Source organism: Triturus cristatus, chromosome 7 (assembly GCF_964204655.1).
Source record: "Triturus cristatus chromosome 7, aTriCri1.1, whole genome shotgun sequence".
Classification (NCBI taxonomy): domain Eukaryota; kingdom Metazoa; phylum Chordata; class Amphibia; order Caudata; family Salamandridae; genus Triturus; species Triturus cristatus.
The window spans coordinates 1,141,977,149-1,142,004,973 of NC_140590.1; the positions used below are offsets into that span (position 1 = coordinate 1,141,977,149).

Consider the following 27,825-nt stretch of genomic DNA (forward strand, 5'->3'; position numbering starts at 1 on the left):
AACGTGCACTACAAGTGGTTGAAAATAAGTTTATAAAACGCATATTGATGATCCCAAATAGCTCCGTCACTTCTTTCTCTCATCAAGAAGTGGGGATGGAATATGTAGAAGACCGTATAGGCTCTGCTCCCCTGCTCTTATGGTCTAAAATGTGGGTGTCCGAAAAGTTACAGTTTTCTAGGAAGATCATCGAAGACTGTATCAATTTGGACAAGTCATTGAAGATCCCCTGGCTTCGTTTTGTGAGGGATAGGCTATGTGAGATTGGGCTGGGTGAGTACTTCGATACCCTGTTGAGTAGTCCCATAAATGCCAAGGTAACAATTAAAGAGGCGCATAACATCTGGGCATCCTTGCGCCATTCTCAATTGGAGGCGGCTAGTCCTAGTTGCCCTTTTATGCCTAAACAGCAATTTTACCTATCCTTTACTACTAATAGTCAGATAAGTTTTTTATTAACAAGACTCCGCTTAGGCACCTTGCACTTTTTAGTGGCTTTCCCCAGACAATCTGGGTGGATGGACTTCCTTACTCCTTGCCCTTGTGATAACATGGCATCCCAGAGCACCATGCACTTTATAAGAAACCGAGGAGGAGATTTCTGGTACCCTTATTAAAGACCATTCGCCCCTGTACTTACGAGGCGGGGTTTAGATACTTGCAATCCCTGACCAGTCCCGTTATCTGTAGTGTGGTGACAAATTTTATTAAAACTGCAATGGGCATTAGGAAACGTTATGAAGCTCAGTAACCGGCCGGGACATGATACACATGGTATAGCTCATTTTAAAAAACATGAATTTCTATGACTAATGAGGTGCCTATTTTTATTAATTTTAACTGTGATTTTATCTCCTAAATAAGAATTTAAACTTTTTAACAATTGTATTGTTTGTCTGCTATACTTTTGTGGCCATGGTGCCGAATAAAGTTATTTTTGAATTCACACAGTAGAATGCTGCCTGGATAGAAACACAAATACAATCCACATGCAATAGTTGACCGGAACTCTATGATTCTCACCTGGAATCACTTGGAAAGCAGTAAAATTCACATAATCTTCAGCTATCTTCTGAAAGAGTTCATCTGAAACAACAAAACGCAGGAGTCAGTGAGGTTGCACATACTCTGCCATCCAATCTATCAGCAGTATTTGCACTGGCGACATTTAATCTATTATAGATAGAGGTGCAGCACTAAACACAGCCATCAACTATATTACAATCTCGGCAACCATTCATTCAGTTTGTGCAACGGCTGCGTATACTCTGCCCCCAAAGCTGGATGTTGGTATCAAAGACTATACCAAAGATATTTTTATATAATAATCCCTACTGATATTTCTATGATCCTGCACATTTACTGAAAACTACGCAAATCTAATCAGTCACAACCAGGGACTGCTGGCTTCTAAAAATAAGTGCACATGGGTCCTTCTTAATGTGTAAATCCAGAGAATTGTGTCCTATAATCTAAAACAGCATCCTTCAGATCAAGTTTGGTCTTTGGCTAACAGCATTTTGCCTCAAAATCATCTGTAGCTGTATCTAGCTGTGTTTTAGGTATAGAGAGATAGCTGCCTGCACCAGAGCTAGTTGTGCAGAGGCTTTGGTGGAGGTCTCACAGTTTGGCCCGTAACTATAGTTTCAAGGTTAAAGGCCCATCAACAAAAGAAGCATACCCAATGGATTCTTAGTAGGAAATTCCAGAGAAAATACCAACGAAGAAAATCCAGTGGAGTAACATCATCAGAGTGCCTTGCAAGTCCAAATAACAGTAACTGGCCCAGAGACAGTTCAAGATTGCCTTGTAATTTTGGGAGACAGAGATTACAATTGGAGTGTGTTTATAAAACAGCACAGAGACTCAGAATATATCCATGTTTATTATGTGTATGGGAGCCAAAAATATTCCCCCAAAATCCATTACCCAGCTTGCTCGAACTTGTGAGAAAGGGCCTGGGGCACGGAGTAGGAAGCACCTGTATAGCCGGGAGGGCCTTTGGCGGCCAAATGGGGCCACTGTTAGTTTAATCTCTAATGCATCACATACAGGGACTTCTGTAAGCAGCTCTCTATTTGACTCAGAGCCATGTCGTACTTGCAGGTATTTAAAGGATTGTGTAGACTATATTCAGTTTTAAGGTGATTGAAGGAGACTATATGATATGTGTCCCACAAGTCCTCCAATGTTGAGATCCCTATTCGGTCCCAAGCTCTAAAGCCCTCTGGTCGGGTAACTTGTCTCAGCCACGCCCTTCCCCATAGGGAGGTTAGCTCCTTCGGCTTCCCCCAGTCATGTTTGCTAGTGCCTGCCAGCATATGAAGGGGATCACTGATATCTGAGGTAGGTAGGTCGGTGGGAGGGGAATTCCCATAGAGTATATCTCAATCACGTGTATACATTCAGATTTTTTCCAATTATCCCTCAACCCAGTTGCCACTCCATCAAGTCTAACATTTGGTTGAGAGGGGTTGACTACATATATAATAACAGGTCATCAGCATATAGGGTGGCTCAGTCTTCGTGGTGCGGAGACCAAAAGAAGCCCTGGACGTGGGTGTCTGCTCTGACACAATTTGCAAGTGGTTCAATCACCATGGCAAAGACAAGAAGCGACAAAGGGCACCCTTGCCTTGTGCCCGGCTGAATGGGGAAGGGTATAGAGAGTGTCCTGTTAAGACGGACTCTCGTGCTTGGACAGTTGCATAATGCCTGGACCAGGGCAAGAAATGTTTAACCAAAATTAATTTGTGCGGGTATCTGAAATAGGTAGGTTCAGTGGACAGTGTTGAATGCCTTTTCATAGTCCTCCAGTAGTAGTGCTGCTGACTGTGGAATTTGTCTAGTTGAGAAGGGTTTATGAAGCCTACGCAGGCAGTGGCGCGGGCTTCTACCAAGCATGAAGCCGTTTTGGTCTTCGTATAGTATTTTTTAATAACCGCAGTGAGGCCTGTCACCAGCATTTTGGCCAATAGTTTTTCTGTGTTTAAGAGGGAGATGGATCTATAAGAAGAACATGGTGTTGTTGGTTAGCCAGGTTTGATAATTGTGGTAATGATGGCAATTCTATGGTCAAGTGGCATGGAACTTGTACCCTCCTCAAAAAGGAGCAATAAGTGGGGTGCCAAGAGGGATGAAAAGTTTTATAGAGTTTGGGTGGAAAACCCTTTGGGCCTGGGGTGTTCCCAGAGAGGGCGGCAGTGGTAATGGATGCCTGCAGCTCTCTTCCAGTGTGAAGGGTTCCTCAAGTTTGTTGGGCTGAGTCTGTGAAAGGGCACGGATAGGGAGGTCAACGGCAATTGGATGGGTGGTTTCCCAAGGTAGCAGAGATCTGAGACTATATAAAGTACAATAGTATGCCTTAAAAGGTATAGGCGAATTCCAACCCCCTCCCCCCCGATCCCACTCTCAAGTCATGCGTAACTCTACCTTCAGAGAATAGTAGCACCGGGACAACATGGGGTCCCTTGCGTTTCTGAGAGAGACAGTATATCAATTTGCCTGCTTTATTACCAAGCTAATAAAGTTGGTAATGTGCCAGTGATGCGGCAGTACAGTTTGAGTCGAGCAGTTTGCGTTTTAGTGCCTCGCTGAGGTCTTCAAGTCGTTGTGTGCGATCAGATATTGTAGTCATCTCAGTGTTTTGTTCCAGTGCAAGTATTAGGGTGTCTAGGAGTGTAATCTCTTGCTCTTTTTCACGTTTGCGCCCAAGAACGTCCCCAAGCGCCCTTCCCTTTATAACTGTGTTAATTGCTTCTCACATGCACGTCTTAGAGGTCAAAGTGTTGGTTTAAGTCGATGTAGTCCAAATTTACAATATTGCGAAGGTCAACCAAGGTGTGTTCTCTGAGCCACAATCAGTTGAAGTCTCCAAATGTCTCCCACTGTGGAAGGCATAGCCCCCACTTTGACCTCTACTGGCATATGATCTGAGTGTCCCCGAGGAGGACAGCAGTGCCCTGGACTAATGTTAGTGAGTCTGGTGGCATAAAAAAGTAGTTGAGTCTAGATCAGGTCTTGTGCGATGCCAAGTAGTATGTAAATGTAGTATCATGGGGATGCCACCTGTGCCATATGTCTACTATGCCAAAGGAGTGCGCCCCTCTACTAGGTCCTGGTTTCTAGCAGAGGGGGCCAGTGAGGTAGTGTCTTTGGATGTGTCCATGATCGCATTGAAGTCTCCTGTAGGAAGCTGGCTCTTTGTGTGATGTATCAAAAAGTTGATATACTGTGTAATGATTCCAGGGGTTCCATTATAAGTGGTATGGGTTTGCTATGCAATCCCAAAGTGCTCTGTTAGTGGGTAGTGTGGTCGAGCAGCCTTAGGCTCGACACAGAGTGCAAGACATTTGCAAATACACACAATGATCGATAAATGACTTCACAACTCAAGAAGGAGATCAACACCAATTTATAAAAATAGCAAGCATCTTTCTATATTATTAGGCATCAGAGAAAAATCATTCAGGTAAGTAAGTTTTTAAATAAAAATTCTTCTCACTTTTGAAAAGTGCCCACAGTGCAATTTCCGAGTTCTGCATTGTTATCCTATGGAAGGAAGAACAAGTACAGTACATCGACTTACAGGACCAGCCTCCAGGAGTTAAGTGAGTGGTGGGCAAGGTACAGCAGTAGTTAACGTTTCGCACAGTGGTATTTATAATAGAAGTTAGGCGCTTATGGTGAGTACACCTGGTATCTATGAGCTTAATAAATCAGTGACGGTGCTCAAGGGTAGGGGAGAACCACCAGCCTCCCTAAAAACTGCGGTCAAACCACATATAATCAAGAAAAGGGTACCCAAGCACACGTTAAATCAAAGTAAAATACGGTTAGTATAAACATAAACAAATAACACAAATGGATCTTTGTTTCTTTCTTTTGGGTTTCTTCGGTTTATTGTTCTTTTCTCAAAGTGTATTTCATACTCTTCAAAACGTTCCCAAGCCAACACGTGTTTCGTCGCCTTTAGTAGTTTTTTACATGCGACTTGTTCACGGCTAGGTACAAATTGATACGGTAATTACATTAGTTAATATGTTCTTACAAGATGCAAACATTTGTTAACAGCGTAAACAAATGTGCTCCCAGGGTAAGTGTGAAACTATGGGTAGAATTATCCATAGATGGTATCATCAGGCTATAGTGTACTATCAAACACCGTGAGGTGTGGTGAGCACTAGCCATATCATATCAGTTGGTGATTGCCAGATTTCCTATATACTAACGTGTGAGTGATATATGTGAGATAATCCTGTGTGTGCCGGAACTTTAATCCAGTCCGCATTTAATCCAAAATTGCATGCGGTATGAACAGTCTAGTAAGGTAGAAAATGAGTTTCAGTGTAATAACTCTTATTGTAAAGATTTCTTCTTTATGAGTAAAAATAAAGGTGTGCCAAATGGAAAAAAGGGGGTGATGCAAAAAAGACAACTGACCTGTTTACGGTTTAAAATGCAGAGTCTGTGAAGTATAATCAATGCAAAGAGAAGTGTCAAAATGGTGACTATATAGACACTTTGTCAAACGTATTAGGAAATGGAGAAGTATTATGTTCAAAATCATATACATACGTCTAGTATGACGATAATTCCTGGTCATACAATCCGACGACGAGGGGGGGGTTTTAATTGGTCAATTATATCCAAATGAAATGTTATCACATTTCCGCATGTGCCCCAGATCTGAGCACCACGTCTGTAATAGAAAGGTAGAGAATCTAATTATAGGGCACAGCCTAGCATACATGGTCCGTTTAACCGAAATTGCATTATTGCGGCAATGTCGAAATCAGCTATGTATATGAGGTCTGTATACGTCTCGTCTGCGTATACTATCAATAGCCAAGGAAACTACAAGTTCCTAATCTCCTAAGGATCGATACATGACTTCGGTTTCAGTATGTACGAAAACAGTCTCTGTGTACCCATTTACATAAGTTCTTCGCAATGGTATAAGTAGACTTCTTGCGCATGGTTATTAAGTTAATTCAAAAAAGTCAAACTCGTTGAAGCCCAAGTAGAGATCCTGATACTCCCACCGTCTGGCTCATAATCTATCCGTTTGTCTATTTAGGTAAGGAGTTAAGGACTAGGATAAGGTGACACGGCGTGCTCCGTGACTCGTTCTCCTTACGGCATAATTACAAGGTGTATCACGTTAATCGATACCCTCTTACCTCTCGGTCTGTATATATGTATCTCCCCCAACCGCGTCTGGCTCCGAATCAGAGTTGCCGGTATGCGTATAGCTGTCAAGTATATACGTGGTTGTGAAGTCATGTGACCGGAAGTCGGACTGATGCGGATGTCAAACCGCTTTCGAACACAAGCGCCATATTCGAGAGGGTTGCGACATTAAGAATGGGTCTTAATTACCCTGAATCCATTCTTTCAGTAAATGTGGAATGCTTTAAACCAGTATATCAGTATACCAGTGTTTCCAAATTCATATTAGTGTGAACGACATTGCTGTAATCCTAACCGATTCGAGAAAATATTAACGTAATATAAAATTAATTTGCGTTGTTTAGACAGAAGGACCATAGCTCGGCGTATCCAATTGTGAGGATAACACTGATTCCAAAAACATTAGGGTGTATATAGAGTTTCTAAGTCTGGCAGCCATCTTAGGTCAGGACACGCCAAAGGTATTGAAAGCAAAAAAACTTTATAAATGTCAAAATGCCCAGAGACCACGACTCCACTTTAGATAGTCGTTGAATACATAATATTCAGGCATAATTTCATGGACAAGTCAAATTCCATATAATTTATCAGAATTACGGAACAAAGCGCGTGCCTGTAGTGAGAAAAAGTAGGAAATCTGGCAATCACCAACTGATATGATATGGCTAGTGCTCACCACACCTCACGGTGTTTGATAGTACACTATAGCCTGATGATACCATCTATGGATAATTCTACCCATAGTTTCACACTTACCCTGGGAGCACATTTGTTTACGCTGTTAACAAATGTTTGCATCTTGTAAGAACATATTAACTAATGTAATTACCGTATCAATTTGTACCTAGCCGTGAACAAGTCGCATGTAAAAAACTACTAAAGGCGACGAAACACGTGTTGGCTTGGGAACGTTTTGAAGAGTATGAAATACACTTTGAGAAAAGAACAATAAACCGAAGAAACCCAAAAGAAAGAAACAAAGATCCATTTGTGTTATTTGTTTATGTTTATACTAACCGTATTTTACTTTGATTTAACGTGTGCTTGGGTACCCTTTTCTTGATTATATGTGGTTTGACCGCAGTTTTTAGGGAGGCTGGTGGTTCTCCCCTACCCTTGAGCACCGTCACTGATTTATTAAGCTCATAGATACCAGGTGTACTCACCATAAGCGCCTAACTTCTATTATAAATACCACTGTGCGAAACGTTAACTACTTAACAGAATAGAAGGCTGCTGTGGTGCACCATGAATACTTTTGAAAACATGAGAAGCAGTAGAGACAAAGAAGCGGATGATCTCTTTAACAATAGGGATGATAATACATCATCTTTTCCGTCCAACCCAGGGGCTACATCTAGACCGAATGAGGGTCTCAAGAGTAAATTCCAACGTCTTGAGAAACTACGGAAGAATGAGGCTTCCAAATGGTGGGATGGGGCCACCCTAAAACAATACATTAAGATCAAGCAAATACCTAGGGGACTCCGTTCCCAAATTCTGCCTACTTACGATGACCTAGACCCAGACTTACTAAAAGCATGGGAACAGGAACTTGCAGAGAATTCTAATAAGCTTATGGAGATACTGATTGAGAATTGCGATAGGAAAACAGCTAAATTACAAACAGAGATAGAAACCCTAGAGGCAGAAATTAAATCTCTAAATCTTCCAGAACCAACTGAAAAAAACTATAACATCTTGAATGACATCTTGAAATACCACATCTCAGAAATTAAAGCACGGAAAACCAAAAAACTTAAGAGATGAGGCTGACTACCGTAATGGTAGAATCTTTACCTTCGCAGCTAAATATGATCACCTTGTATCCAAGGATGATTCCGTGAAATCAAAACAGGCAACTCCCGTAAGCTCAAGTAACACCTCACTAGATACACCAATAACTAGCGAATCAGAACAGGGAGATACCCGGACAGACCCATCAGAGTTAGGGAATCGTTTTTTACAAGAGGTGTTACGCATCAAGAAAGGGAACAGGGAACAGAACAAACGCCCTATTATAAGCCCAAAACAAGGAGAGGGAAGAGAGGAGGCAGGAAGAGAGGAAAAGGCAGGAATGAAGACGAGATCTTGGAACAAGAGAAAGTAAATACTGTGAATATAGTTAACTTGTCAACCAGAACTCTTACAAACGATGACGAAACACTTTTGAAAAAAGGCCTTAGCTTCTGTCCCAAGAGTCATGGTAATGTGGTGGATGTGAAAATTGATTTGTTTAAATTTGTTAGGAAAATGAAAATCAAGAAACACTTTATGTTCACAAATGAAATGAATAAAAAAGATACTATTGATCAGCAACCACATCCTCTGAGTGCGGTTACTATTCAAGAAATTATTGATACTAGGCTACTGTTATCACTAACAGATTGTGAAGATGAAATTACCACTGCAGATATTGTCATGCGTGATTTGAATGTAATAAGTGATGTACGAATAGAAAGTGGCCTAAAAGAGAAATCCAAATGGGTACCAACGCTACAGAGTGGGAACAGTATAGACATTTTTCACAAACTTGTTAGCAGTGATTTAGACAGATTTGATCTAAAGAAGCACACACCACGATTACTGAATGATAACTTAACATATGGGGAAAGACAAGCACTACACAAGTTAAGAACGGATGACGACATTATTATAAAGGAAGCAGACAAAGGGGGCAACATTGTCATCATGTCCAACCTTGCATATGAAAAAGAAATTCTCTCTCAATTAGGAGATTTGGAGTGCTATGAACATCTTCCCAGCAATCCAATTTGGAAATTGACAGAACACATTAATAGACATCTAAAACAATGGTATGGCATGGGTATTTTAGATCATGATGAGTACAGCTATCTGCAGGTTAATAAACCAAGATACCCTTGCCTGTACACACTGCCCAAAATACACAAAAACCTTCCTTTCCCTCCGGGTAGACCCATCATCTCAGGGATAGAGGGCCCAACAGAAAGGCTGTCAGAATATGTCGACATTTTCATAAAACCATTGGTTTGCAACCTCCCATCGTATATACGGGACACAAAACACATCTTGGGACTCCTATCGGACATTACATGGGGACCAGAGATGATACTAGTTACACTAGACGTCACGGCCCTCTACACCAGCATCAATAGAGAATGTGGATTGAAAGCTATCAAAAAAATCCTTAGCACCAGATCAGCAAGTACATGGGAACACACAGAAATGCTAATTACCATGATAGAACTCATCCTTGACAATAATGTATTTCTATTTAAGGATAAGTGGTACCGTCAGAAACAGGGAGTTGCCATGGGCTCCAGATTCTCTCCTTCATACGCCAATCTGTTCATGGGATGGCTTGAGGAGGAGTGGATCTGGGGCCAGCATGGTTCAGAATGGATAGAGTTTATTCTGTTTTGGGGCAGGTATATCGACGACTGCCTAATGATCTGGACAGGAGATGTAGAAACACTCATGAAATTTGTTGAACACCTCAACAGTAACACATGGAATATCAGATTCACACACGAGTATAGCAAAATGAAAGTTACATTCCTTGACATAGAACTGTATGTAGAGAACAATCAGATCAACAGTAGATTGTATCGCAAAGAGACGGCGTGCAATGCAGTATTGCATGCCACCAGCGCGCACCCTAGACATCAGATCAATGCAATACCCTATGGAGAATTTGTCAGAGCCAGACGCAACTGCAGTCTGGACTCTGAATTTACAAAATGCACTGAGGAAATGACCGAACGTTTCAAATCCAGGGGTTACAATACCAACATCCTAAAAAAAGCTAAAACTAGGATCATGAAGATCAAAAGGGAAACGACCCTCAGGGACAATACTAACAAGAAGACAGAGGATGACAAAGTGAGATTTATCACAAACTACAATGACATTTCGGGTGTGCTAGTTAAAAGTCTCAACAGACACTGGCATATCCTCAAAAAAGACGACACCATGACAGGGATTATTGGCAACAAACCAGAAATCACCTATAGAAAAGGAAACTCCCTTAGAGGTCTCCTTAGCCCCAGCTATCCAATAGCCACCACCGGAAGAAACTGGTTGGCTACACATATGGAGGGTTTCCACAGATGTGGACACTGCTCAGCGTGCAAATGGGCGTACAATAAAAAATCGGAATTCATGGGTCCAAACGAGAAAAGTTACAAGATTAAGACAAACATCAATTGTAATACAAATTTTGTTGTATACATCATTGAGTGTAGGTGTAACAAAAAATATGTGGGCAGCACGATACGCCCCTTACGTGTCAGGATAGGGGAACACATGAGGGCAGTAAAACAGGGTGATGAAAGATACCCAATTGCAACACACATCCTGGAATGCCACTCGCAGGTTACACACAGTGACTTTAAATTCTATGGTATAGAACAAACCATGAGGAACCCCAGAGGGGGTAACAGAGAACTAATGCTTCGTAGGAACGAAGCCTCCTGGATATTGAAATTACGCACGACAGAGCTAGGGATTAATGTTGATGATGAAATGCATTATTTTCTAGGTAAATGAAACCAGACAATGTACATGACCATATTACTGTATCATCTCCTGAGTGTATTGGATAATGCACAAACCTATGGTTTTTTTCCTTTGAAAACCTTTTGATTGTGATATAGATATGGCTCCATTGAGGAGAATATGGGAATTTCTGCAGAGTATATGTTTCATGATGTCACTCACCCATTCACCATAATTCACTCTGGATTGTATATGGTAAGCCACCATCAACTTTACACACATCACGGTATGTCCAGTCTTTGAGTTTAGAAACATTTCAGACACCACACAAATAAAGTTTTTTCTCACTACAGGCACGCGCTTTGTTCCGTAATTCTGATAAATTATATGGAATTTGACTTGTCCATGAAATTATGCCTGAATATTATGTATTCAACGACTATCTAAAGTGGAGTCGTGGTCTCTGGGCATTTTGACATTTATAAAGTTTTTTTTGCTTTCAATACCTTTGGCGTGTCCTGACCTAAGATGGCTGCCAGACTTAGAAACTCTATATACACCCTAATGTTTTTGGAATCAGTGTTATCCTCACAATTGGATACGCCGAGCTATGGTCCTTCTGTCTAAACAACGCAAATTAATTTTATATTACGTTAATATTTTCTCGAATCGGTTAGGATTACAGCAATGTCGTTCACACCAATATGAATTTGGAAACACTGGTATACTGATATACTGGTTTAAAGCATTCCACATTTACTGAAAGAATGGATTCAGGGTAATTAAGACCCATTCTTAATGTCGCAACCCTCTCGAATATGGCGCTTGTGTTCGAAAGCGGTTTGACATCCGCATCAGTCCGACTTCCGGTCACATGACTTCACAACCACGTATATACTTGACAGCTATACGCATACCGGCAACTCTGATTCGGAGCCAGACGCGGTTGGGGGAGATACAAATATACAGACCGAGAGGTAAGAGGGTATCGATTAACGTGATACACCTTGTAATTATGCCGTAAGGAGAACGAGTCACGGAGCACGCCGTGTCACCTTATCCTAGTCCTTAACTCCTTACCTAAATAGACAAACGGATAGATTATGAGCCAGACGGTGGGAGTATCAGGATCTCTACTTGGGCTCCAACGAGTTTGACTTTTTTGAATTAACTTAATAACCATGCGCAAGAAGTCTACTTATACCATTGCGAAGAACTTATGTAAATGGGTACACAGAGACTGTTTTCGTACATACTGAAACCGAAGTCATGTATCGATCCTTAGGAGATTAGGAACTTGTAGTTTCCTTGGCTATTGATAGTATACGCAGACGAGACGTATACAGACCTCATATACCTATACATAGCTGATTTCGACATTGCCGCAATAATGCAATTTCGGTTAAACGGACCATGTATGCTAGGCTGTGCCCTATAATTAGATTCTCTACCTTTCTATTACAGACGTGGTGCTCAGATCTGGGGCACATGCGGAAATGTGATAACATTTCATTTGGATATAATTGACCAATTAAAACCCCCCCCTCGTCGTCGGATTGTATGACCAGGAATTATCGTCATACTAGACGTATGTATATGATTTTGAACATAATACTTCTCCATTTCCTAATACGTTTGACAAAGTGTCTATATAGTCACCATTTTGACACTTCTCTTTGCATTGATTATACTTCACAGACTCTGCATTTTAAACCGTAAACAGGTCAGTTGTCTTTTTTGCATCACCCCCTTTTTTCCATTTGGCACACCTTTATTTTTACTCATAAAGAAGAAATCTTTACAATAAGAGTTATTACACTGAAACTCATTTTCTACCTTACTAGACTGTTCATACCGCATGCAATTTTGGATTAAATGCGGACTGGATTAAAGTTCCGGCACACACAGGATTATCTCACATATATCACTCACACGTTAGTATATAGGAAATCTGGCAATCACCAACTGATATGATATGGCTAGTGCTCACCACACCTCACGGTGTTTGATAGTACACTATAGCCTGATGATACCATCTATGGATAATTCTACCCATAGTTTCACACTTACCCTGGGAGCACATTTGTTTACGCTGTTAACAAATGTTTGCATCTTGTAAGAACATATTAACTAATGTAATTACCGTATCAATTTGTACCTAGCCGTGAACAAGGTCCAGCAGTACACCATCAGAGGCATGAGGGCGGTCGGGGTACAAATCAACTTCGGAAGCCCAATACGTTTCAATGGGGATCGGTCACTGCAAAACGAGGCTGTAGGCTTTGGCTGGGAAGCAAGTCGAGGTGAAACAGGGGGGTTCAAGGCTTTGATGTTCGGGGACGTAGCACCATCTAGGGTCCTCTTCTTCATGGCCCGGGGTGACAGATACAGAGGTGTCTTTAAACATCAGGTTTTCCCACTAGGAGCAGTCGCGGGTGTGGGGACCTGCATGCAGAGGCTGAAGGCGATGTCGGGGAGTCCACGAGGGGTGAAACCACAGTAGACTCGAGCTCTGGAGGGCTAAGGAACTTTGTTGGCATCATTGGCACACTACAACTCTGGCTTGAGGTGATAGGTGCTGTGGCGACTTTAGGTGTTGGTTTTGGCAGTTCTGGAGAGGTCAGGAGTCTTTTTCGAAGGAAGGCAGTCCTCCCAGGTTTCTGGAGTCAGGTGTTGCAGGATGAGTTGACTTTGGTGCAGTTTTCGACGAGGGATGCAGACAGGCTGGCGGGGCTGATACCAGGTCAGCTGCTTCTTCTCTTCTGCTTTTGAGGCTCTTCTAAATACTGAATTTACGGGTTTTAGAAGAGTGTAGGATAGTAGTAAATATGCTACTGACCCTTGGGATCACGAGATGGCAACTTCAGAAAAATTGTGTCCACCTCACAGTAGCCTGGAGGTGGCACGCCTACCTGACTAGCTAATTTTCCGACCTGCCCAGGTGCCAAAGGGGCTCTAGACATAGGGGCGGCTTCCTCTCCTTTGAGGGGAGCCAGATTTGCTTTCCAAAGGCGGCAGCTTCTTTGAAGCTCACCAGTCTAAGGAGGCTAATCAGCAGGTTATCCTGTGGGAAGAGGTGTTACACCCTCTTCCCAGACAGGCTTTTGTTCTGGATCTCAACAAAGCAAAAGGCACTCTACCTAGGAGGTCAGAACAGCGTCTTGGCTGGCACAAAACAGCCAGCAAGGACACCAGAGGCTGGTAAGTTTCCAGGAGGCACCTCTTAGGTGCCCTCTGAGTGCATGTAATGGTAAATCCAACACTGGCATCAGTAAAGCCATCGTGAAGCTGGGGAACTCGTTTTCACCAGTGTCCAGCATATGTTCTAAAATGGCTTCCCAGGTCACTTGTACTGGCAGTAATGGAAATGATCAGCACTGGGGCATATTTGCTCATGCAGGTCTGCCCTCACGTGTAGTACTAAGCACCCTGCCTTAGGGCTTTCAGGCCTGCCGTAGCAGTAACTTCCAAATATCACACACAGTGGTAGGAGACATGGCACACAGGAATGTGAGACATATCGTGTTTTCACTTTTGTCTGCACCAAGACATGCAGCCTGCAATGGCAGTCTTGCATGTGCTTGGTGAGGGGTAGCTTATGGTGACAATTTGTGCTGCAGCCCTTAGGGGCCCTCTTCAGTACCTCAGGCCCCTGGGTGCCATTTATTGGGGACTTACAGAGGGTGCTAAAGGTTTTGCCAATTGGGGGAACAATTGTACTGTTTTGGGAAAGAGCTCTGGCTCTGTGGACCTGATTAGCAGTAACCCAGTACACTTTCAGTCAAAATTCGTCATTTACCAGACAAAAAAGTGGGAGCGGCCATGTCAAAAAGGGGCCCTTTCCTACATCTCCACGCCGTCCCGTCAGGAAGCTAGATCTACCTGGCGTGACCAGGTGGTACCTGGTAACAATTAAAGGGCATGAGTGGTGGAGAAGAGCCGCTACTCCTCTCGCTCGGCGTGTAAATCCAGCATGGAACACTCGGTGTAGCCATATCAACCACGAGGGCCTACCTTTTCGAGTACTTTACATCTGCAAGCCTTTTAATTTTGTTCAGTAAACCACTGACATTCCAGGATAGCACCTTAAGCTTTGAGCCCATCAGAAAGTCTTGTCAGTGTATGAGGCATGGTTCGTTGGTGCCTGAAATGAGATAATGGTGTATGCCTTGCATATCGATAAACTAATGTAAAAGAATGAAACCAAACAAAAAGTAGAAAAACCCCTGTTGCTCCCAAACAGCCCCCTCCCTACACTTCCCACTTGGAAGTATGTCACCCATTTATTATTTTAAACATCATCGGGATCTCCGTCTCTAGACCAAGTCTCTGGTGTCTGCGTGTGTCTGCAGCCACTTTTCGCCACTCCAGGGCTCTCTCAATGGCCCGTCTCTGCTTGAACATGGGCCACCAGAACCATTACATAGGGGGGGGCGCTCTTCAATCCATTCCCATGCTCTATCCAGGTGCTAAAAAAAAAAAAACGTTTTTCCGTGAAAGAGTACCTTCAGTTTGGCCAGGAAAAGGAAAATCCATTTCAAGCCCATGGTTCGCAGTTTGATTCATCTGGTTGAAGGATTTTTGGTGAGCCTGGAAAGACCTAGTGTAATCTGGAAAGATGGGGGGGGGATTTTCATAAGCGGTGTCGCCTTTACCCTTTGGTTATGGCCGCACGTAGGATGAAGCCCCTGTTCTGATAATTAAGGAACCAAGCAAAGTTGGATCATGGTGGGGCCCAGGGGAGTGACTGTTGGGTAAGTGCCTGATGTGTAAGCTCAATGACGAATAAGGTGGAGATCTGGTCCATTGGTGGAGCCATGTCTCAAGGAATGTCTTCAGATTGGCAAACTTGTTGCCCTCCAGGGAGCCCATTAATCTAAAATTGTTGTAGCAGGAGCGTCCCAGTGCATCTTCTAATCTCGCTACAATATCGGAGCCTGTTGCTTGAGAGTCATCTGCTGCAGTGTTGTTACAATGGGTTTGAGGGCCAAGATACACCCCTAAGACTCGGTCATTGTCCCATAGTATTTCATAGGTCCTGCCGGAGGAGCGAGCGCTCCACTCTGACCTCGCCAGTTCTGGCTTCCAAGGAAAGTCTAAATTCTTGGATGGCCAATAGGAGGGCTTTGATAGCGACTGCTGATCCCAGTGCTGCAGCCTCCATCGGTGCAGCATGTTGTTTGTGGGAGGTCCATGGATTCCTTGTTATATGGTAGCGTTTTAGAACATTTGTCAAGTTTACTTTGCTGAAGTGCAGGTTTATGTTTTGCCATCTTTAGTTGGCTTGGGTCTGCCTGACCCTCACCCGGTGGCAGCACCAAGCATTCCCAGCAGGGCCTCCATAATTGAGCCGTGACTCTCGTAGTCTCGGAGCCTGCCAGCCCCTCTTGAGGAGGCGCATGTAGGAAAGTGCCCCTTTTTGCATGGGTACCCTTTAACTTTTTGCCAGATACCAGATGCCAACTTGACTGACTGTGTGCTGGGATCCTGCTAAACAGGCCCCAGCACCTGTGTTCTTTCCAAAAACTGTAACTTTGTACTCATAGTTACCACACCTCTGGGCCACATGCAAGTCCCTTGTAAAAGGTACCCCTGGTACCAAGGGCCTTGTGATCAGAGATAGCCTCGGAGGGCTACAGCATGTATTTCTGCCACCCTCGAGGACCCCTCACCTCAACACCTCTACTCTTCCATTGAAGGATGCGTGTTTGGTGCAGACCAAACTGTAGAGTCGACATTGCACACATCCCTGTGTCACATGCCCACCAACACTGCCTGTGGCATGTGTAAGTCACCCCTTTAACAGACCTTACAGCCCTAAAGGCAGGGTGCACCATACCCAGGTGCGGGTATAGCTGCATGAGCAATGCACAAGTTACTTACTTGTGTAAAGATATATCTGTAAGGGACATTAGTTAGTGATCGATTCCTTACCTTAGAATATCCCCAGGCGTCAGACTGGATCCGGAAAGTTTTCGGCTGCAGTACCCCTGCGCGTCAGTAGGTGGCGTCGTATGGCTCCGCCGACATCACTGGCGTCATGGCCACCGAGATTACGTCGTACGAGCTACTTAGACGCGCCCACGCACGCTGACGTCAGTTCTGTACAAAACTTTTCCACGCCAGAAGCGCAGAGCCATGCAAGAGACCGACTACTGGTGCACTAGAACTAGGGCCCTGAAAGGGATGACTTGAACCCTAGAGAACAGATGGCAGAACGGGGAGGATGGGCGGGTGGTAAGGAATCTATCACTAACTAATGTCTCTTACAGCTATATCGTTACACAAGTAAGTAAGTTGTGCATCTGAAAGAGACACGTTCGTGATAGATTCCTTACCTTAGAATACATACCCAAGCAATACTAACCCCGGTGGTGGGTCTGCAAAGTGAGATTACACCAGAAAGTCACAGAGAACTGAACGGCCAAAGAAGCCATCTCTCCGGACAGGACTGTCAAGGCAATAGTGCTTAGTGAAAGTATGCAACGAGGCCCAAGTGGCCGCCTGACAGAGGTCTTACAGGGGGACACCGTGTCCCAATGCTGTAGTAGCTGCTGTCGCCCTGGTAGAATGGGCGCGCAGCCCAACCAGAGGTTCCTTTTTAGCCAGAGAGTGACAGGCTTTAATGCACAAGACAACCCATCGGGAGATAGTTTGCTTGTCCCCAGCCCGGCCTTTCTTGGCGCCCATGTAGCCAACAAAGAGCTGGTCATCCAGCCGGAACTGTTGTGTGCGGTTGAGATAGAACGAAAGCGCACGTTTTGGGTCCAGACGGTGGAGCCTCTCCTCTTCTCTTGAAGGGTGCGGAGGTAGAAAGAAGGTGGGCAGAGTGACAGTTTGCCCGAGAAGAAAGGCAGAGACTACTTTTGGAAGAAAGGAGGGACGCGGTCAAAGCACAACCTTGTCCGGATGAATCGCCAGGAAAGGAGGTTTGCAGGGAAGAGCCTGGAGCCCACTCACCCACCGAGCGGAGGTGATGGCCACCAGGAAGACAGTTTTCAAAGTTAATAACCGCAAAGGACAGTTATGAAGAGGCTCAAAGGGAGCGCACATCAAGTATGTGAGGACCAGGTTCAAGTCCCATTGAGGCATCACAAAAGGAATAGGAGGGAAAAGGTGAGTAATGCCTTTGACAAACCTATTGACAACTGGGGACATGAAAAGAGAGGGCTGATCCAGGAGCCTAAGAAAGGCTGAAAGAGCAGAAAGGTAGCCCTTGATAGTGCCCAGAGCAGAGCCCTGCTGGGTCAAAGAAAGAAGAAACAATAGGACCTACCTCAGAAAGAGGGGCAGCAAGAGGATCAACAGATTTCGCTGTGCACCATGCCACACATTTTTTCCACTGACAGGCGTATACCGTTTTAGTGGAGGGACGTCTGGCTGCGAGAATCACATTACAGACTTCGGGAAGCAAGTCAATTGGAATCAGCTGTCGCCGCTCAGTCTCCACGCAAGGAGGTGGAGGCTGGACAGGTTCGGGTGGAGGACCGTCCCCTGTTGCTGCGACAGGAGATCCTCCCGAAGAAGTAGTTAGATCGGGGGATCTACGCTCATACGGAGTAGCTCGGGATACCAAACTCTTCGAGACCAGTCCGGTACCACAAGAATGACTTGGGCCCGGTCAAGCCTGATCTTCTTCAGCACTCTGGGCAGAAGTGGAATAGGCAGAAAGGCGTACAACCGATCGCAATGCCACTCGCGATGAAAAGCGTCGCCTAGCGAGTGCCGCCTTGGAAACTCCAACGCGCAGAACTGCGGACATTGCGCGTTCTCTTCGGTGGCGAATAGATCTAACCAAGGTTCTCCTCACTGCTGAAAGAGACCTTGCGCCACCTCAGAGTGAAGACGCCATTCGTGATCCATCATGCACCTGCGGCTGAATTCGTCCGCTCTGGCGTTCAAAGAACCTGCCAAGTGTTGCACCACCAGGAGAATGCCCTGGCGTTCCAGCCATGTCCAGAGGCGCAGAGCCACCTGAAAGAGGGTCCACGACCTCACCCCGCCTTGCTGGTAGCAGTATCACATGGCGGTGGTGTAGTCTGTGAACACCTGCACTACACTCCCCTTGACAGAGGGAAGGAATGCTTTCAGTGCAAGTAGGATCGCCCTGAGCTCCAAAAGATTGTTATTGAGCTTGAACTCCACCTGAGACCAGAGACCTCTGATCTCTGCCTCTCCCATGTGGCCGCCCTATCCCAGGAGGGACGCATCCGTCACCACTGTGTGCTCCGGCTGGGGAAGGGAGAGGGATCTGCCGCTGACCCAGCGCTGGCCAGGGAACTACCACTGCAAGTTTTGTGCAGTGCCCTCTGAGATCTGGACGTAGTCAGACAGGAGTCCCTGACACTGCATCCACTGGAACTTCAGGTTCCACTGCAGAGCCCGCATCTGCCATCTGGCATGATTGAACAGCAGGATGCAGGAGGCCATGAGGCCCAGCAGCCTCAGTGTCTTCCTGACCGAAACCTAGGATAAGGGCTGAAAGATCGGAATCATAGCCTGAATGTCCCGGACACGCTGTTCGGGAGGACAAACCCGAAATTGCACCGTGTCCAGAACCGCTACGATGAAGAGGAGCTTCTGAGAGGGAATCAGATGAGACTTCGGCACGTTGATGGAGAACCCCCGCAAATGCAGGAGGTCGACCGTAGTCTGGAGGTGGGAGACGACTGCCTGGGGCGAGCCCGCCTTCAACAACCAGTCGTTGAGATAAGGGTCTTCCTGACCGAAACCTAGGATAAGGGCTGAAAGATCGGAATCATAGCCTGAATGTCCCGGACACGCTGTTCGGGAGGACAAACCCGAAATTGCACCGTGTCCAGAACCGCTACGATGAAAAGGAGCTTCTGAGAGGGAATCAGATGAGACTTCGGCACGTTGATGGAGAACCCCCGCAAATGCAGGAGGTCGACCGTAGTCTGTAGGTGGGAGACGACTGCCTGGGGCGAGCCCGCCTTCAACAACCAGTCGTTGAGATAAGGGAAGACAAAACCCTGATCTGCGCAGACAAGCTGCGACCACCTCCATCACTTTAGTGAACACCCGAGGGGCGCTGGTAAGGCCCAAAAATGGAGCCCGGTGAACTGAAAGTGCTCGTGGCCAACCGTGAACCACGGGTAACGCCGGTGGCCCGGCAGGACGTGAAAGTAGGTGTCCTGCAAGTCTAACACTTCTACCAGTCTTGCGGGTCTAGGAAACGATTGACGTTTCGAAGGTCTAAAACACGCTCGATGGCCCCCTACGCCAAGGGTGCCGCAACTTCCTGATTGCAAAGTGTCATGTTATCCCCCGACATGCCGAGGCCGGAGCCAACGGCAGCAGCGACGAGGCCGGAGCCAATGGCGGTAGCGACGAGGCTGGAGCCAATAACGGTAGCGACGAGGCCGGAGCCAACGGCGCCACATGGTAAATTGATGGCATAACCGGGGCCAAACCCACCCAAGGGGTCCACAGGGCCCAAAGGCGCTCCAGAGGGTCCCGATGGGACAAAGAAACGGCCCATGGCCGACAGAAGTACCTGTACTTCTTCCGGAGGCACGTACGGTCCCCAAAAATGCGGGTAAGCCGCAGGCAACAACGGAGGCCCCAAAGGAGCCGCGGGGGAGTGACCACCCGCCCCCATCACCGAGTCCCGCGACCGGTGAGGGGTAGATGAGGAGCAACGCCGCTCCTTCGACCTTTAATGGCACTTGTGACATACCTGTCCCCGATTCCGATGAATGATGGTGTCGGCTGCGCCAGCGATCCCTCAACCTCCCACGGGAGTGGGACCTTGAGTGCGTGGTACCGAGTGCCGGGCCTCCAACAACTACTGGGAACACTCCCGCAAGCCGTCTGCGCCATGGCCCGACAATCGGGGCACGTCTCGGGGAGATGGCTTGCCCCAAGCAGAAGAGACACACGTTGAGCGGGTCAGTCACCGACATGGTCCGACGGCAGTCCCAACAGGACTTAACCCGGGCATCCAAGTCTCATAAATAAGTCAAATTTATTGACTAGGAGTGCCGCTCTCTCTCGGATCTGCGCTTGCTGGCGCGGAAAAAGAAAGAACTGACATCAGCGCGTGTGGGCGCGTCTAAGTAGCTCTGACGACGTCATCATCATCATCTCGGCACCCATGACGCCAGCGGCGTACGCGGAGCCGTACGACGACGCCTACAGACGCGCAGGGGTACTGCTGATGAAAACATTCCGGATACAGTCTGACGCCTGGGGATATTCCAAGGTAAGGAATCTATCACTAACGTGTTTCTTTCAGATATGCCCCTACAGTATCTGTGCCAATTACAGATATTATTGCAAGTGCAGTGGAGCCATTTTGAGTGCATGGGCTGGACGTTCGTCCACACAAACTCCACCGCTCCATGATGGCTTTACTAAAATCTGGGAAGTTTGGTATCAAGCTTCCCATTCCATTATGCCACCCCGGATGAGAATGGAAGAGGGAATCTTAATGTACGAGTGTACAAGATGTCTTAGAGGCTGTAAACATTTGCTATGTCCAGTGAGACGTGTCTATGCAATACTGATGCAATGTTTTGATGTTTTGTTCAATAAACAGATTTTAAAAAAAACAAAAAACAAAATAAAAAAATAAAAATAAAAATAAAATAAAAAAAACACAATGATGCCAGTGTGGGATTTAATGAAAAATGCACTCAGAAGGCATCTTAGAGATGCCCCGGAAAAACAACCAAGACTGGCTCCCAACCATCTGCCACCACCAGGCAGGTTTCTGGATCCCCGAGTATAGAGCCTCCGCTCTCTAGGTCTGGAAACAAGGCACATCCTGGGCACATGTGTCATGACTCCTCCCTCACGATGGGCAGGGTTCTCGAATAGGGAGCTTCAAAGGTCTGCCACCTTTGTTAGCTGCCCCCAGCCTTTTGCTGCTATCAACCACTGGCTCTCACCGTGGTGTTAGTATTCTGGCTTTGACAGAGTCTTTAAAAATGTCGTCTGTAGGACGTGTCATACCCTTAAGTAATGGTAAGAATCGTGCCTCTCTATGTGCATTAGATAAAGTTTTCAAAAGAAAATCCTCCTCTATTGAATCTCTATATAAGGGTAAGTGATGGAAGGTAGCTGCTCGTGCTATCAGATCCTGATAAGCAGAGGTATCATCAGTTGGCGATGGGCGAGTGGGATACAAGTCGGGGTCAGTGTCGCCTTGAGGCTCAATGTCATCATCATCCCAAGCATCCCCTGGTTGTGTCTCTACTGGGATCTTCTTCACTTATTGATTGAGGAGACTTACCTGCCTTAGATAAACATGGTGAGTGAGGTAGTGGAGTAGATGGTGGATGGAGGTGGTGTAGGTGAAGTTGAAATGGAATGGGAATGTGCAATAGACTAGTTGCAGCATCCTTTCTTTTCTTTTTCACAGGTTGAACAGTAATCTCTGGAGCCTATTTAAAAGTTAACTGCCTTTTAGAAGCGTGTTGTTTTGGTGGCTGGATCACTATTCTCTTGGCTCCAGGCTGAATTTGGAGTCTTTTTTCTTTCGGATCGAGCTGTTCTTGAAATTGTTCGCCCACAGACTCTGTCTCCGGCCAAATCCACAAGTCTGCACCAGACGCCTACTGACGGAGTTCGAGTGGCCCAACACCATGAGGAGGTCTCCCCGGCGATCCTGACCTGAGATCTCTGACCTGCCTCAAATCTCCAAGTGAAGCCTGCAGCCTCTTAGGATCCCCCACAACCGCGACCGGAGCTGGTAAGGAAAACCGGATGCCTAAAGACACACCTCCACCCGACGTCCAAAGGCCTTGGGTGGCCCAACCGACGGTCTCTCAGCATCCCAACTTGCAGGGCGGGTCAGGTCCTTGAGGCTGCTGGCTGCAGGACACACCAGGATGTTGCTGGAGCAGGTTCGAGGTGGGAACAGGCCACCCGACGCCAAACCAGCACTTTGCACCCAGCCTCCCCTGCACCGCTCTGGGCATACTTTGGGTGCTAACTCGGATCCACCTTGGCCCTGAGCCTAACATCAGGAGCTTTGCTCCCACAACCTTGTGGCCTGCTCGTGATCCGCTACCAACCGGAGGTCCCCTATCCCCCATTGGATAACACTGGGCCTCAGCGCTCTGCACCCGGCCGCTCTAGTGCCGCTGAGGGTCATTTAAGAGTTCATCCTTGACCCTGAGGGAACCCTGGATCTAACCCCAGAATACCAACACCCACAAATTTGTACTTACCTGTAAACCGATAACTCAATTTCCTTCCATATGATTGCATTGACTGCTTTTTCCTGAAAATGTTTCAAGTGCGGAGTTGGTTTTATATGAGAACTTGAAAAACTGCAAATAACTAAAAACAGTTTAACTTACCTTTTCTCAGAGTTATATCTAGGCATATCACACAGAGTAGAAAAGGTAATCCATAAAGTAATCAAAAGTATTCTAACAGTAATTTCCACTGCATTGAAACCATTTACAAACCTGTAACAAAGTCATTTTTATTCAGCTTGCTTGTATTATTCATCCTGCCTTGAAAAGTACCATTTACACTTACCTACACCAGGCCTGGCTTGGTTCTAGAAAATAAATAACTAAATAATATTTTTGTACAAATCAAATTGGTCAGAGTTCAGTTCGAGTGTGTGACATAATTTGCTGATTGAGTGTGTACAACAAATGCATAAGACTACCCTCTGATAAAGCCTTACTGCTTGCCCACATTACCACAAATAGAGAGTAAGATGCTATCTACTTTTACCTCTGCCTACCTTTGGGGTTCCACTGGACTCTGTGCACACTATACCTCATTTTGTTATAGTATATACCGAGCCAGCTTCCTACAAACACTAGATGGCGGATTTATGCAAAGCATGTGTATCTACTGTACACATGCCTCGAACATGTATTTCCATTCAGTTGATTGATTAGTTACAGTTTTTGAATTATGTTGCTCCCTTCGTTACTACAGCTAAAACATGAATTTTTTCCCTTCTTGGGTGCCATAAACGTCCTTTGTAGGTGTCTCTTACTTTTCATTATAACTATCCTATTCGATTGTTTGCCTTAAAGGATTACAAATTTCATTTGAGCCCATGTGTTGGTTGCCTTATTTGTTTAGAACTATCCTTTCTAGTCACTGGATTAATGTTCTACACTTTTCACTTAACATTCACTTTGAATAATTTCTTCTCTAATTTCTGTGTCTTTTCTGACATACTTTTTCATACAACACTTTATTTGATGTCATACTTCCCACTCTCAACATTTAAATGTAGAGAAACCCGGATACAGTTGTTCATCGGTGAAAGCTTAATGCTAGTGGAGTACTGAAAAGCACACTTAAGCTGTTCAGGTGCAGGCCAGCCTATTAAATTAAAAGCTTTTGCTTGACTACATGAACATCAAATTTGCAAATCTTGTGTTTGAAATGAAAATGTGTGTATTTTCGCAACTCATATGCTAATGTTTACAGAAAAATGTTTGACTTTCCAATATATATTTAAAGTGGATATTTGAGTGATAAATCATGTGGCTTTTGGGATGGTTATTACTAATAACATAACATAGGTGCCAGGGGCATTCCATCTATGGTTGTTACGTAGTACCCCTGTCGAGGCATTTTAAATTGATTAAGGATTTTCTTTTTTTTCTTTCATTACTGCTGGCAACTGTGCCTGGTGCACTAAGGCGATCAGTGCTGGTAATTGTGCATATAATGGCCAGTAAAGTAATCTTGCCTGATGTGGTCACGATTTAATACACTAATTAGGTTAGTAAATCAGGATCATTTTCATTCAATATAACAAGCAATGGCATAGCCACTAGGTCTCGCCTTTGGGACCTTATAAGGATTTAGTTATGCAGCACAATATCCTTGGTGCAACAACATTAACTGTTGCATGGCTAAACACTTATAAGGTCCCAAAGGCGAGACCTATTGGCTATGCCAATGCTGGTTAGCCATGTTGCATTACTGCCCGCGCTGCTGTACATGTTATAATACTTTTTAAAAAGCAAACAGCGCAGATATACTGGGAGGGCAGGAAGCAACTCGAAGGTGGAAAGTGGGGGTGGGGGGGGGGGGGGGGGCAGTATGGCCAATGGACATTGAGATGAGGGTGGGGAACAACAGACAGCAGTTGGGTTAAAAAAATAGCTTACGCTGTAGGCGTCGGAGTCATAGCACTTTCGCCTTTTTTTCCGCTCTTTAAGCCATGTTGCACAGCCGCTTGCTCAGCTCTACGACATGTTAAAAAAAAAAAAAGGGTGGGCTGTAAGCCTATATTAAGATTTTATTTTTATTAACAAGAAATTTCGCAAGCACCGCGCAAGCGAAACCTAAAAACTGATCAGATGAGGTGGAAAATAAGATTACCGTCTGATGAGGAACCAATTCATCAGAAAACAAGACATGCAATTAATTATCTAAAAAAAGAAATTGAAGACAGTTTTCCGCATCCAAGGGAGCATCAACGTACGCCACAAAATTGTGTTAATAAAAGTAAGCAAGAAATTGGAAGGCAGGTGCACAGAAAAGATCCTTAAATTGGCCCACGTGCTCATTAAGTTATAGAAAATTGGGGAAGCATGCTCTAAATCCCTTATTACCTGTAAAAAAATAAGCATAGTGAACAGAACATTATAATTAAAATAAGTGCCAGGTCTATAAAAACAGGCAGATCGGAAATTGAGCAGTGCTTTGTAAGCCATCAAAGCAATCTTGTACTTATACCAACCTCTCAAAGGAAGACTGTACAGCTATTGTACAGAAGGTGTTGTGGTAGAAAAAGAACTAGCCACAAGTTTTGTACCAGACGAAGCCTCGAACCACACAAGAGGAAGCTCCACAAAGACGTTTGTTCTGTACTCCACACAAGTTAATACAAGCATTGAAAATGCAATAGGTCTCGTATTTCTTGGAGTAGCAATTGGAGTTGTAAATGGCAATGTCTTTTACCTATGTGTTACTGAGTGTATGTATGTGGTGTAGTGGAATTATGTGGGTTGCATTGGATTAGTTAGTTGTGGAATTGTACAGTGTGTCGTGGAATTATGTGCCATGGTGTGCTGTGGAGTTATGTCGATAGTAATTATGTGGTAGTAAGTGGATAATGGGCAGTGGGTTTATGTGTTATGGGGTGTAATTATGTGGAATGGTATTTTGTGTTGTGGATTGGTATCTTTACAGCGACCATGGTAGTATTGTATATTAAACTGCACATTAAAACCAATGGACACATATGGCTAAATGGCAAAATCAGAGTGCAGCTGTGACCACAAACGTACAAGTAGTGTGCTTACTAATATGCATACTTGCAATTTCTTAGAGGCTATATAGCTTATTATACAAGATCCTCGTCTCACAGCCTCCAACGCCCAATATCTGTTAGAGAAAAATCCAATATCAACTGTATGGTCATGCAAGCTAATGACCACACTGATTAAATTATACTTCCAACAAACGTGGCTATACCAGTCGCAATAAATAAACTATGAAACCACACAATATGACACCGTATATGAAAAATACAAAGAAAATAGCTTGTTAGGGAAAATGCATCTAGCTACAGATATGCATGTTTATTTATGTCTTTGCATGTAAATTAGGCGAACTAGAAGTCACATAATACACATGCTAAGGTATTCAGCCTTCATGACTCTAAAACCGAGCTCAGATCTACTTAACCAAACCATGTAAACCAAAACGTTTGTAGCAACAGTGGAGTTAACAAACCCCGAAGATGTCTTGTGGATATTCAAATGAAGGTCTGCACATAAACTGATTGTGACATATACTTGTGAGCGTTACAATGAACTTTAAACAGGAATATATAAGAACGGCAACTTTTTTTTAGCGTGGTAAAGCAGAAGGAAACAGCATACAGTGGTGGCAGTGAAGTACAGGTGATAAGGCCTAGGGGGGGTGGTGGTTGGGTGCAAATAGAAGCTGTTCAGTTATGTGCAGATGTTTGCTTCTTGAGAGCTGCCTTCCATGTAAGGTAAATTTACAATACAAGTTCTCTAGAGGTGTATTGGTGAAGGTGCATACATTGTGGAGCATGCGGACGAGTTTGTAATTATTTGGCAATTGATTTTTACATTTGGTTTCAAACGTGGTGCCCAGCCCTGGGTCAAACGTTTTCGAAGTTTAGTGTGGGAGATGGAGGTTTTTACAGCATGGTTACTATAATGAACCAAAAAGGTAGTTGTGGCACGCATTACTAATCATTATATCTGTACGCATTGCACTCATACTGTGTGTTCACTCCTGTTGTCATCCCACAGTTGTATGGGAGTTCCTTCCAGGAGTATCACCTAGCAGCTTCGGTGCTTCTGTTTTTGGCGAGGCAGTTAATTGTGGTAGTCAGTGGGCATTGAGTTTTGTAAGAAGAGCTATAGATCTCTGTTACTAGTTAGACTGTGTCATGGTGCACTTTTTGTACTTCAACTTATGTGTGTGTCTGCTGGTAATACAGCCTAGAGTCCTGATAGGTATTCAGCCTTGGGTTGGCTATTCCTTTACAGTATTTTCCCCAAAGTATCTCACTAATGTTGTATCTTTGTGTTTTAGAACGAGTTTGCTTATGATACATGTTCTTTGCATATTATCATGTCCCTTTTAGCCTCTTGCATCTGGATTGAGATATCTTGGCTTTGTAGGCTTGTACAGATGTGTGTATACACATTGTATTTTTTTCAGGTTTCAGTAGTGTAGGTTGCTTCTACTTCCGTTGCTACTGAGGTATTTAATTGATGCGCATCATCAGTACGAACGTGCGGGTGCGATATTAAGTGCTGTTTTTGTGCTCCGTTTATTGTACACACGGACTTCGCGGTACATCTGTTTGCATTTTATCTCCTGGACTTCTACTCTGTCGAACACTGCTAACCAGACTTACTAGATGAGCTCATTGTATTTGGAATGTTCGACTATGACAAATGTGCATAAAAATGTTTGAACTAAATTCCAGGTGGACAAAGATGACAAAATTATTAGTAGAACTCTTAAAAACACTGCCGTTTTGCTGTGCAACCAGTGGATCAGTGTTCGCAAAATGCCCTGTAAGATGCATTTAGAAACAAATAATACTTGTGAACGTGAGCATGGGTCAAGTTTCATTTAAGTGAACGCTTTAGGTTTGGAACGTCAAACTGTGTTTTGATTTACCCTTCGGCCAAGTTACTGACCTTCTGC

General features: G+C 44.6%; 1 protein-coding gene and 1 long non-coding RNA gene across 6 annotated transcripts in view; one reads left to right on the top strand and one right to left on the bottom strand.

Annotated features, from left to right (window-relative positions):
* LOC146811255 (uncharacterized) overlaps positions 1-27,825 on the top strand; it is a 242,335-nt gene that overhangs the window by 149,164 nt on the left and 65,346 nt on the right. The window lies entirely within an intron of this gene.
* RAB24 (RAB24, member RAS oncogene family) overlaps positions 1-27,825 on the bottom strand; it is a 134,054-nt gene that overhangs the window by 5,008 nt on the left and 101,221 nt on the right. For all 4 annotated transcript variants that reach the window (XM_085618322.1, XM_085618321.1, XM_085618320.1 and 1 more), the window contains one exon: positions 1,024-1,086. In XM_085618322.1, the coding sequence (XP_085474448.1) occupies positions 1,024-1,086 (63 nt within the window). The remainder of the gene's footprint in view (positions 1-1,023; positions 1,087-27,825) is intronic.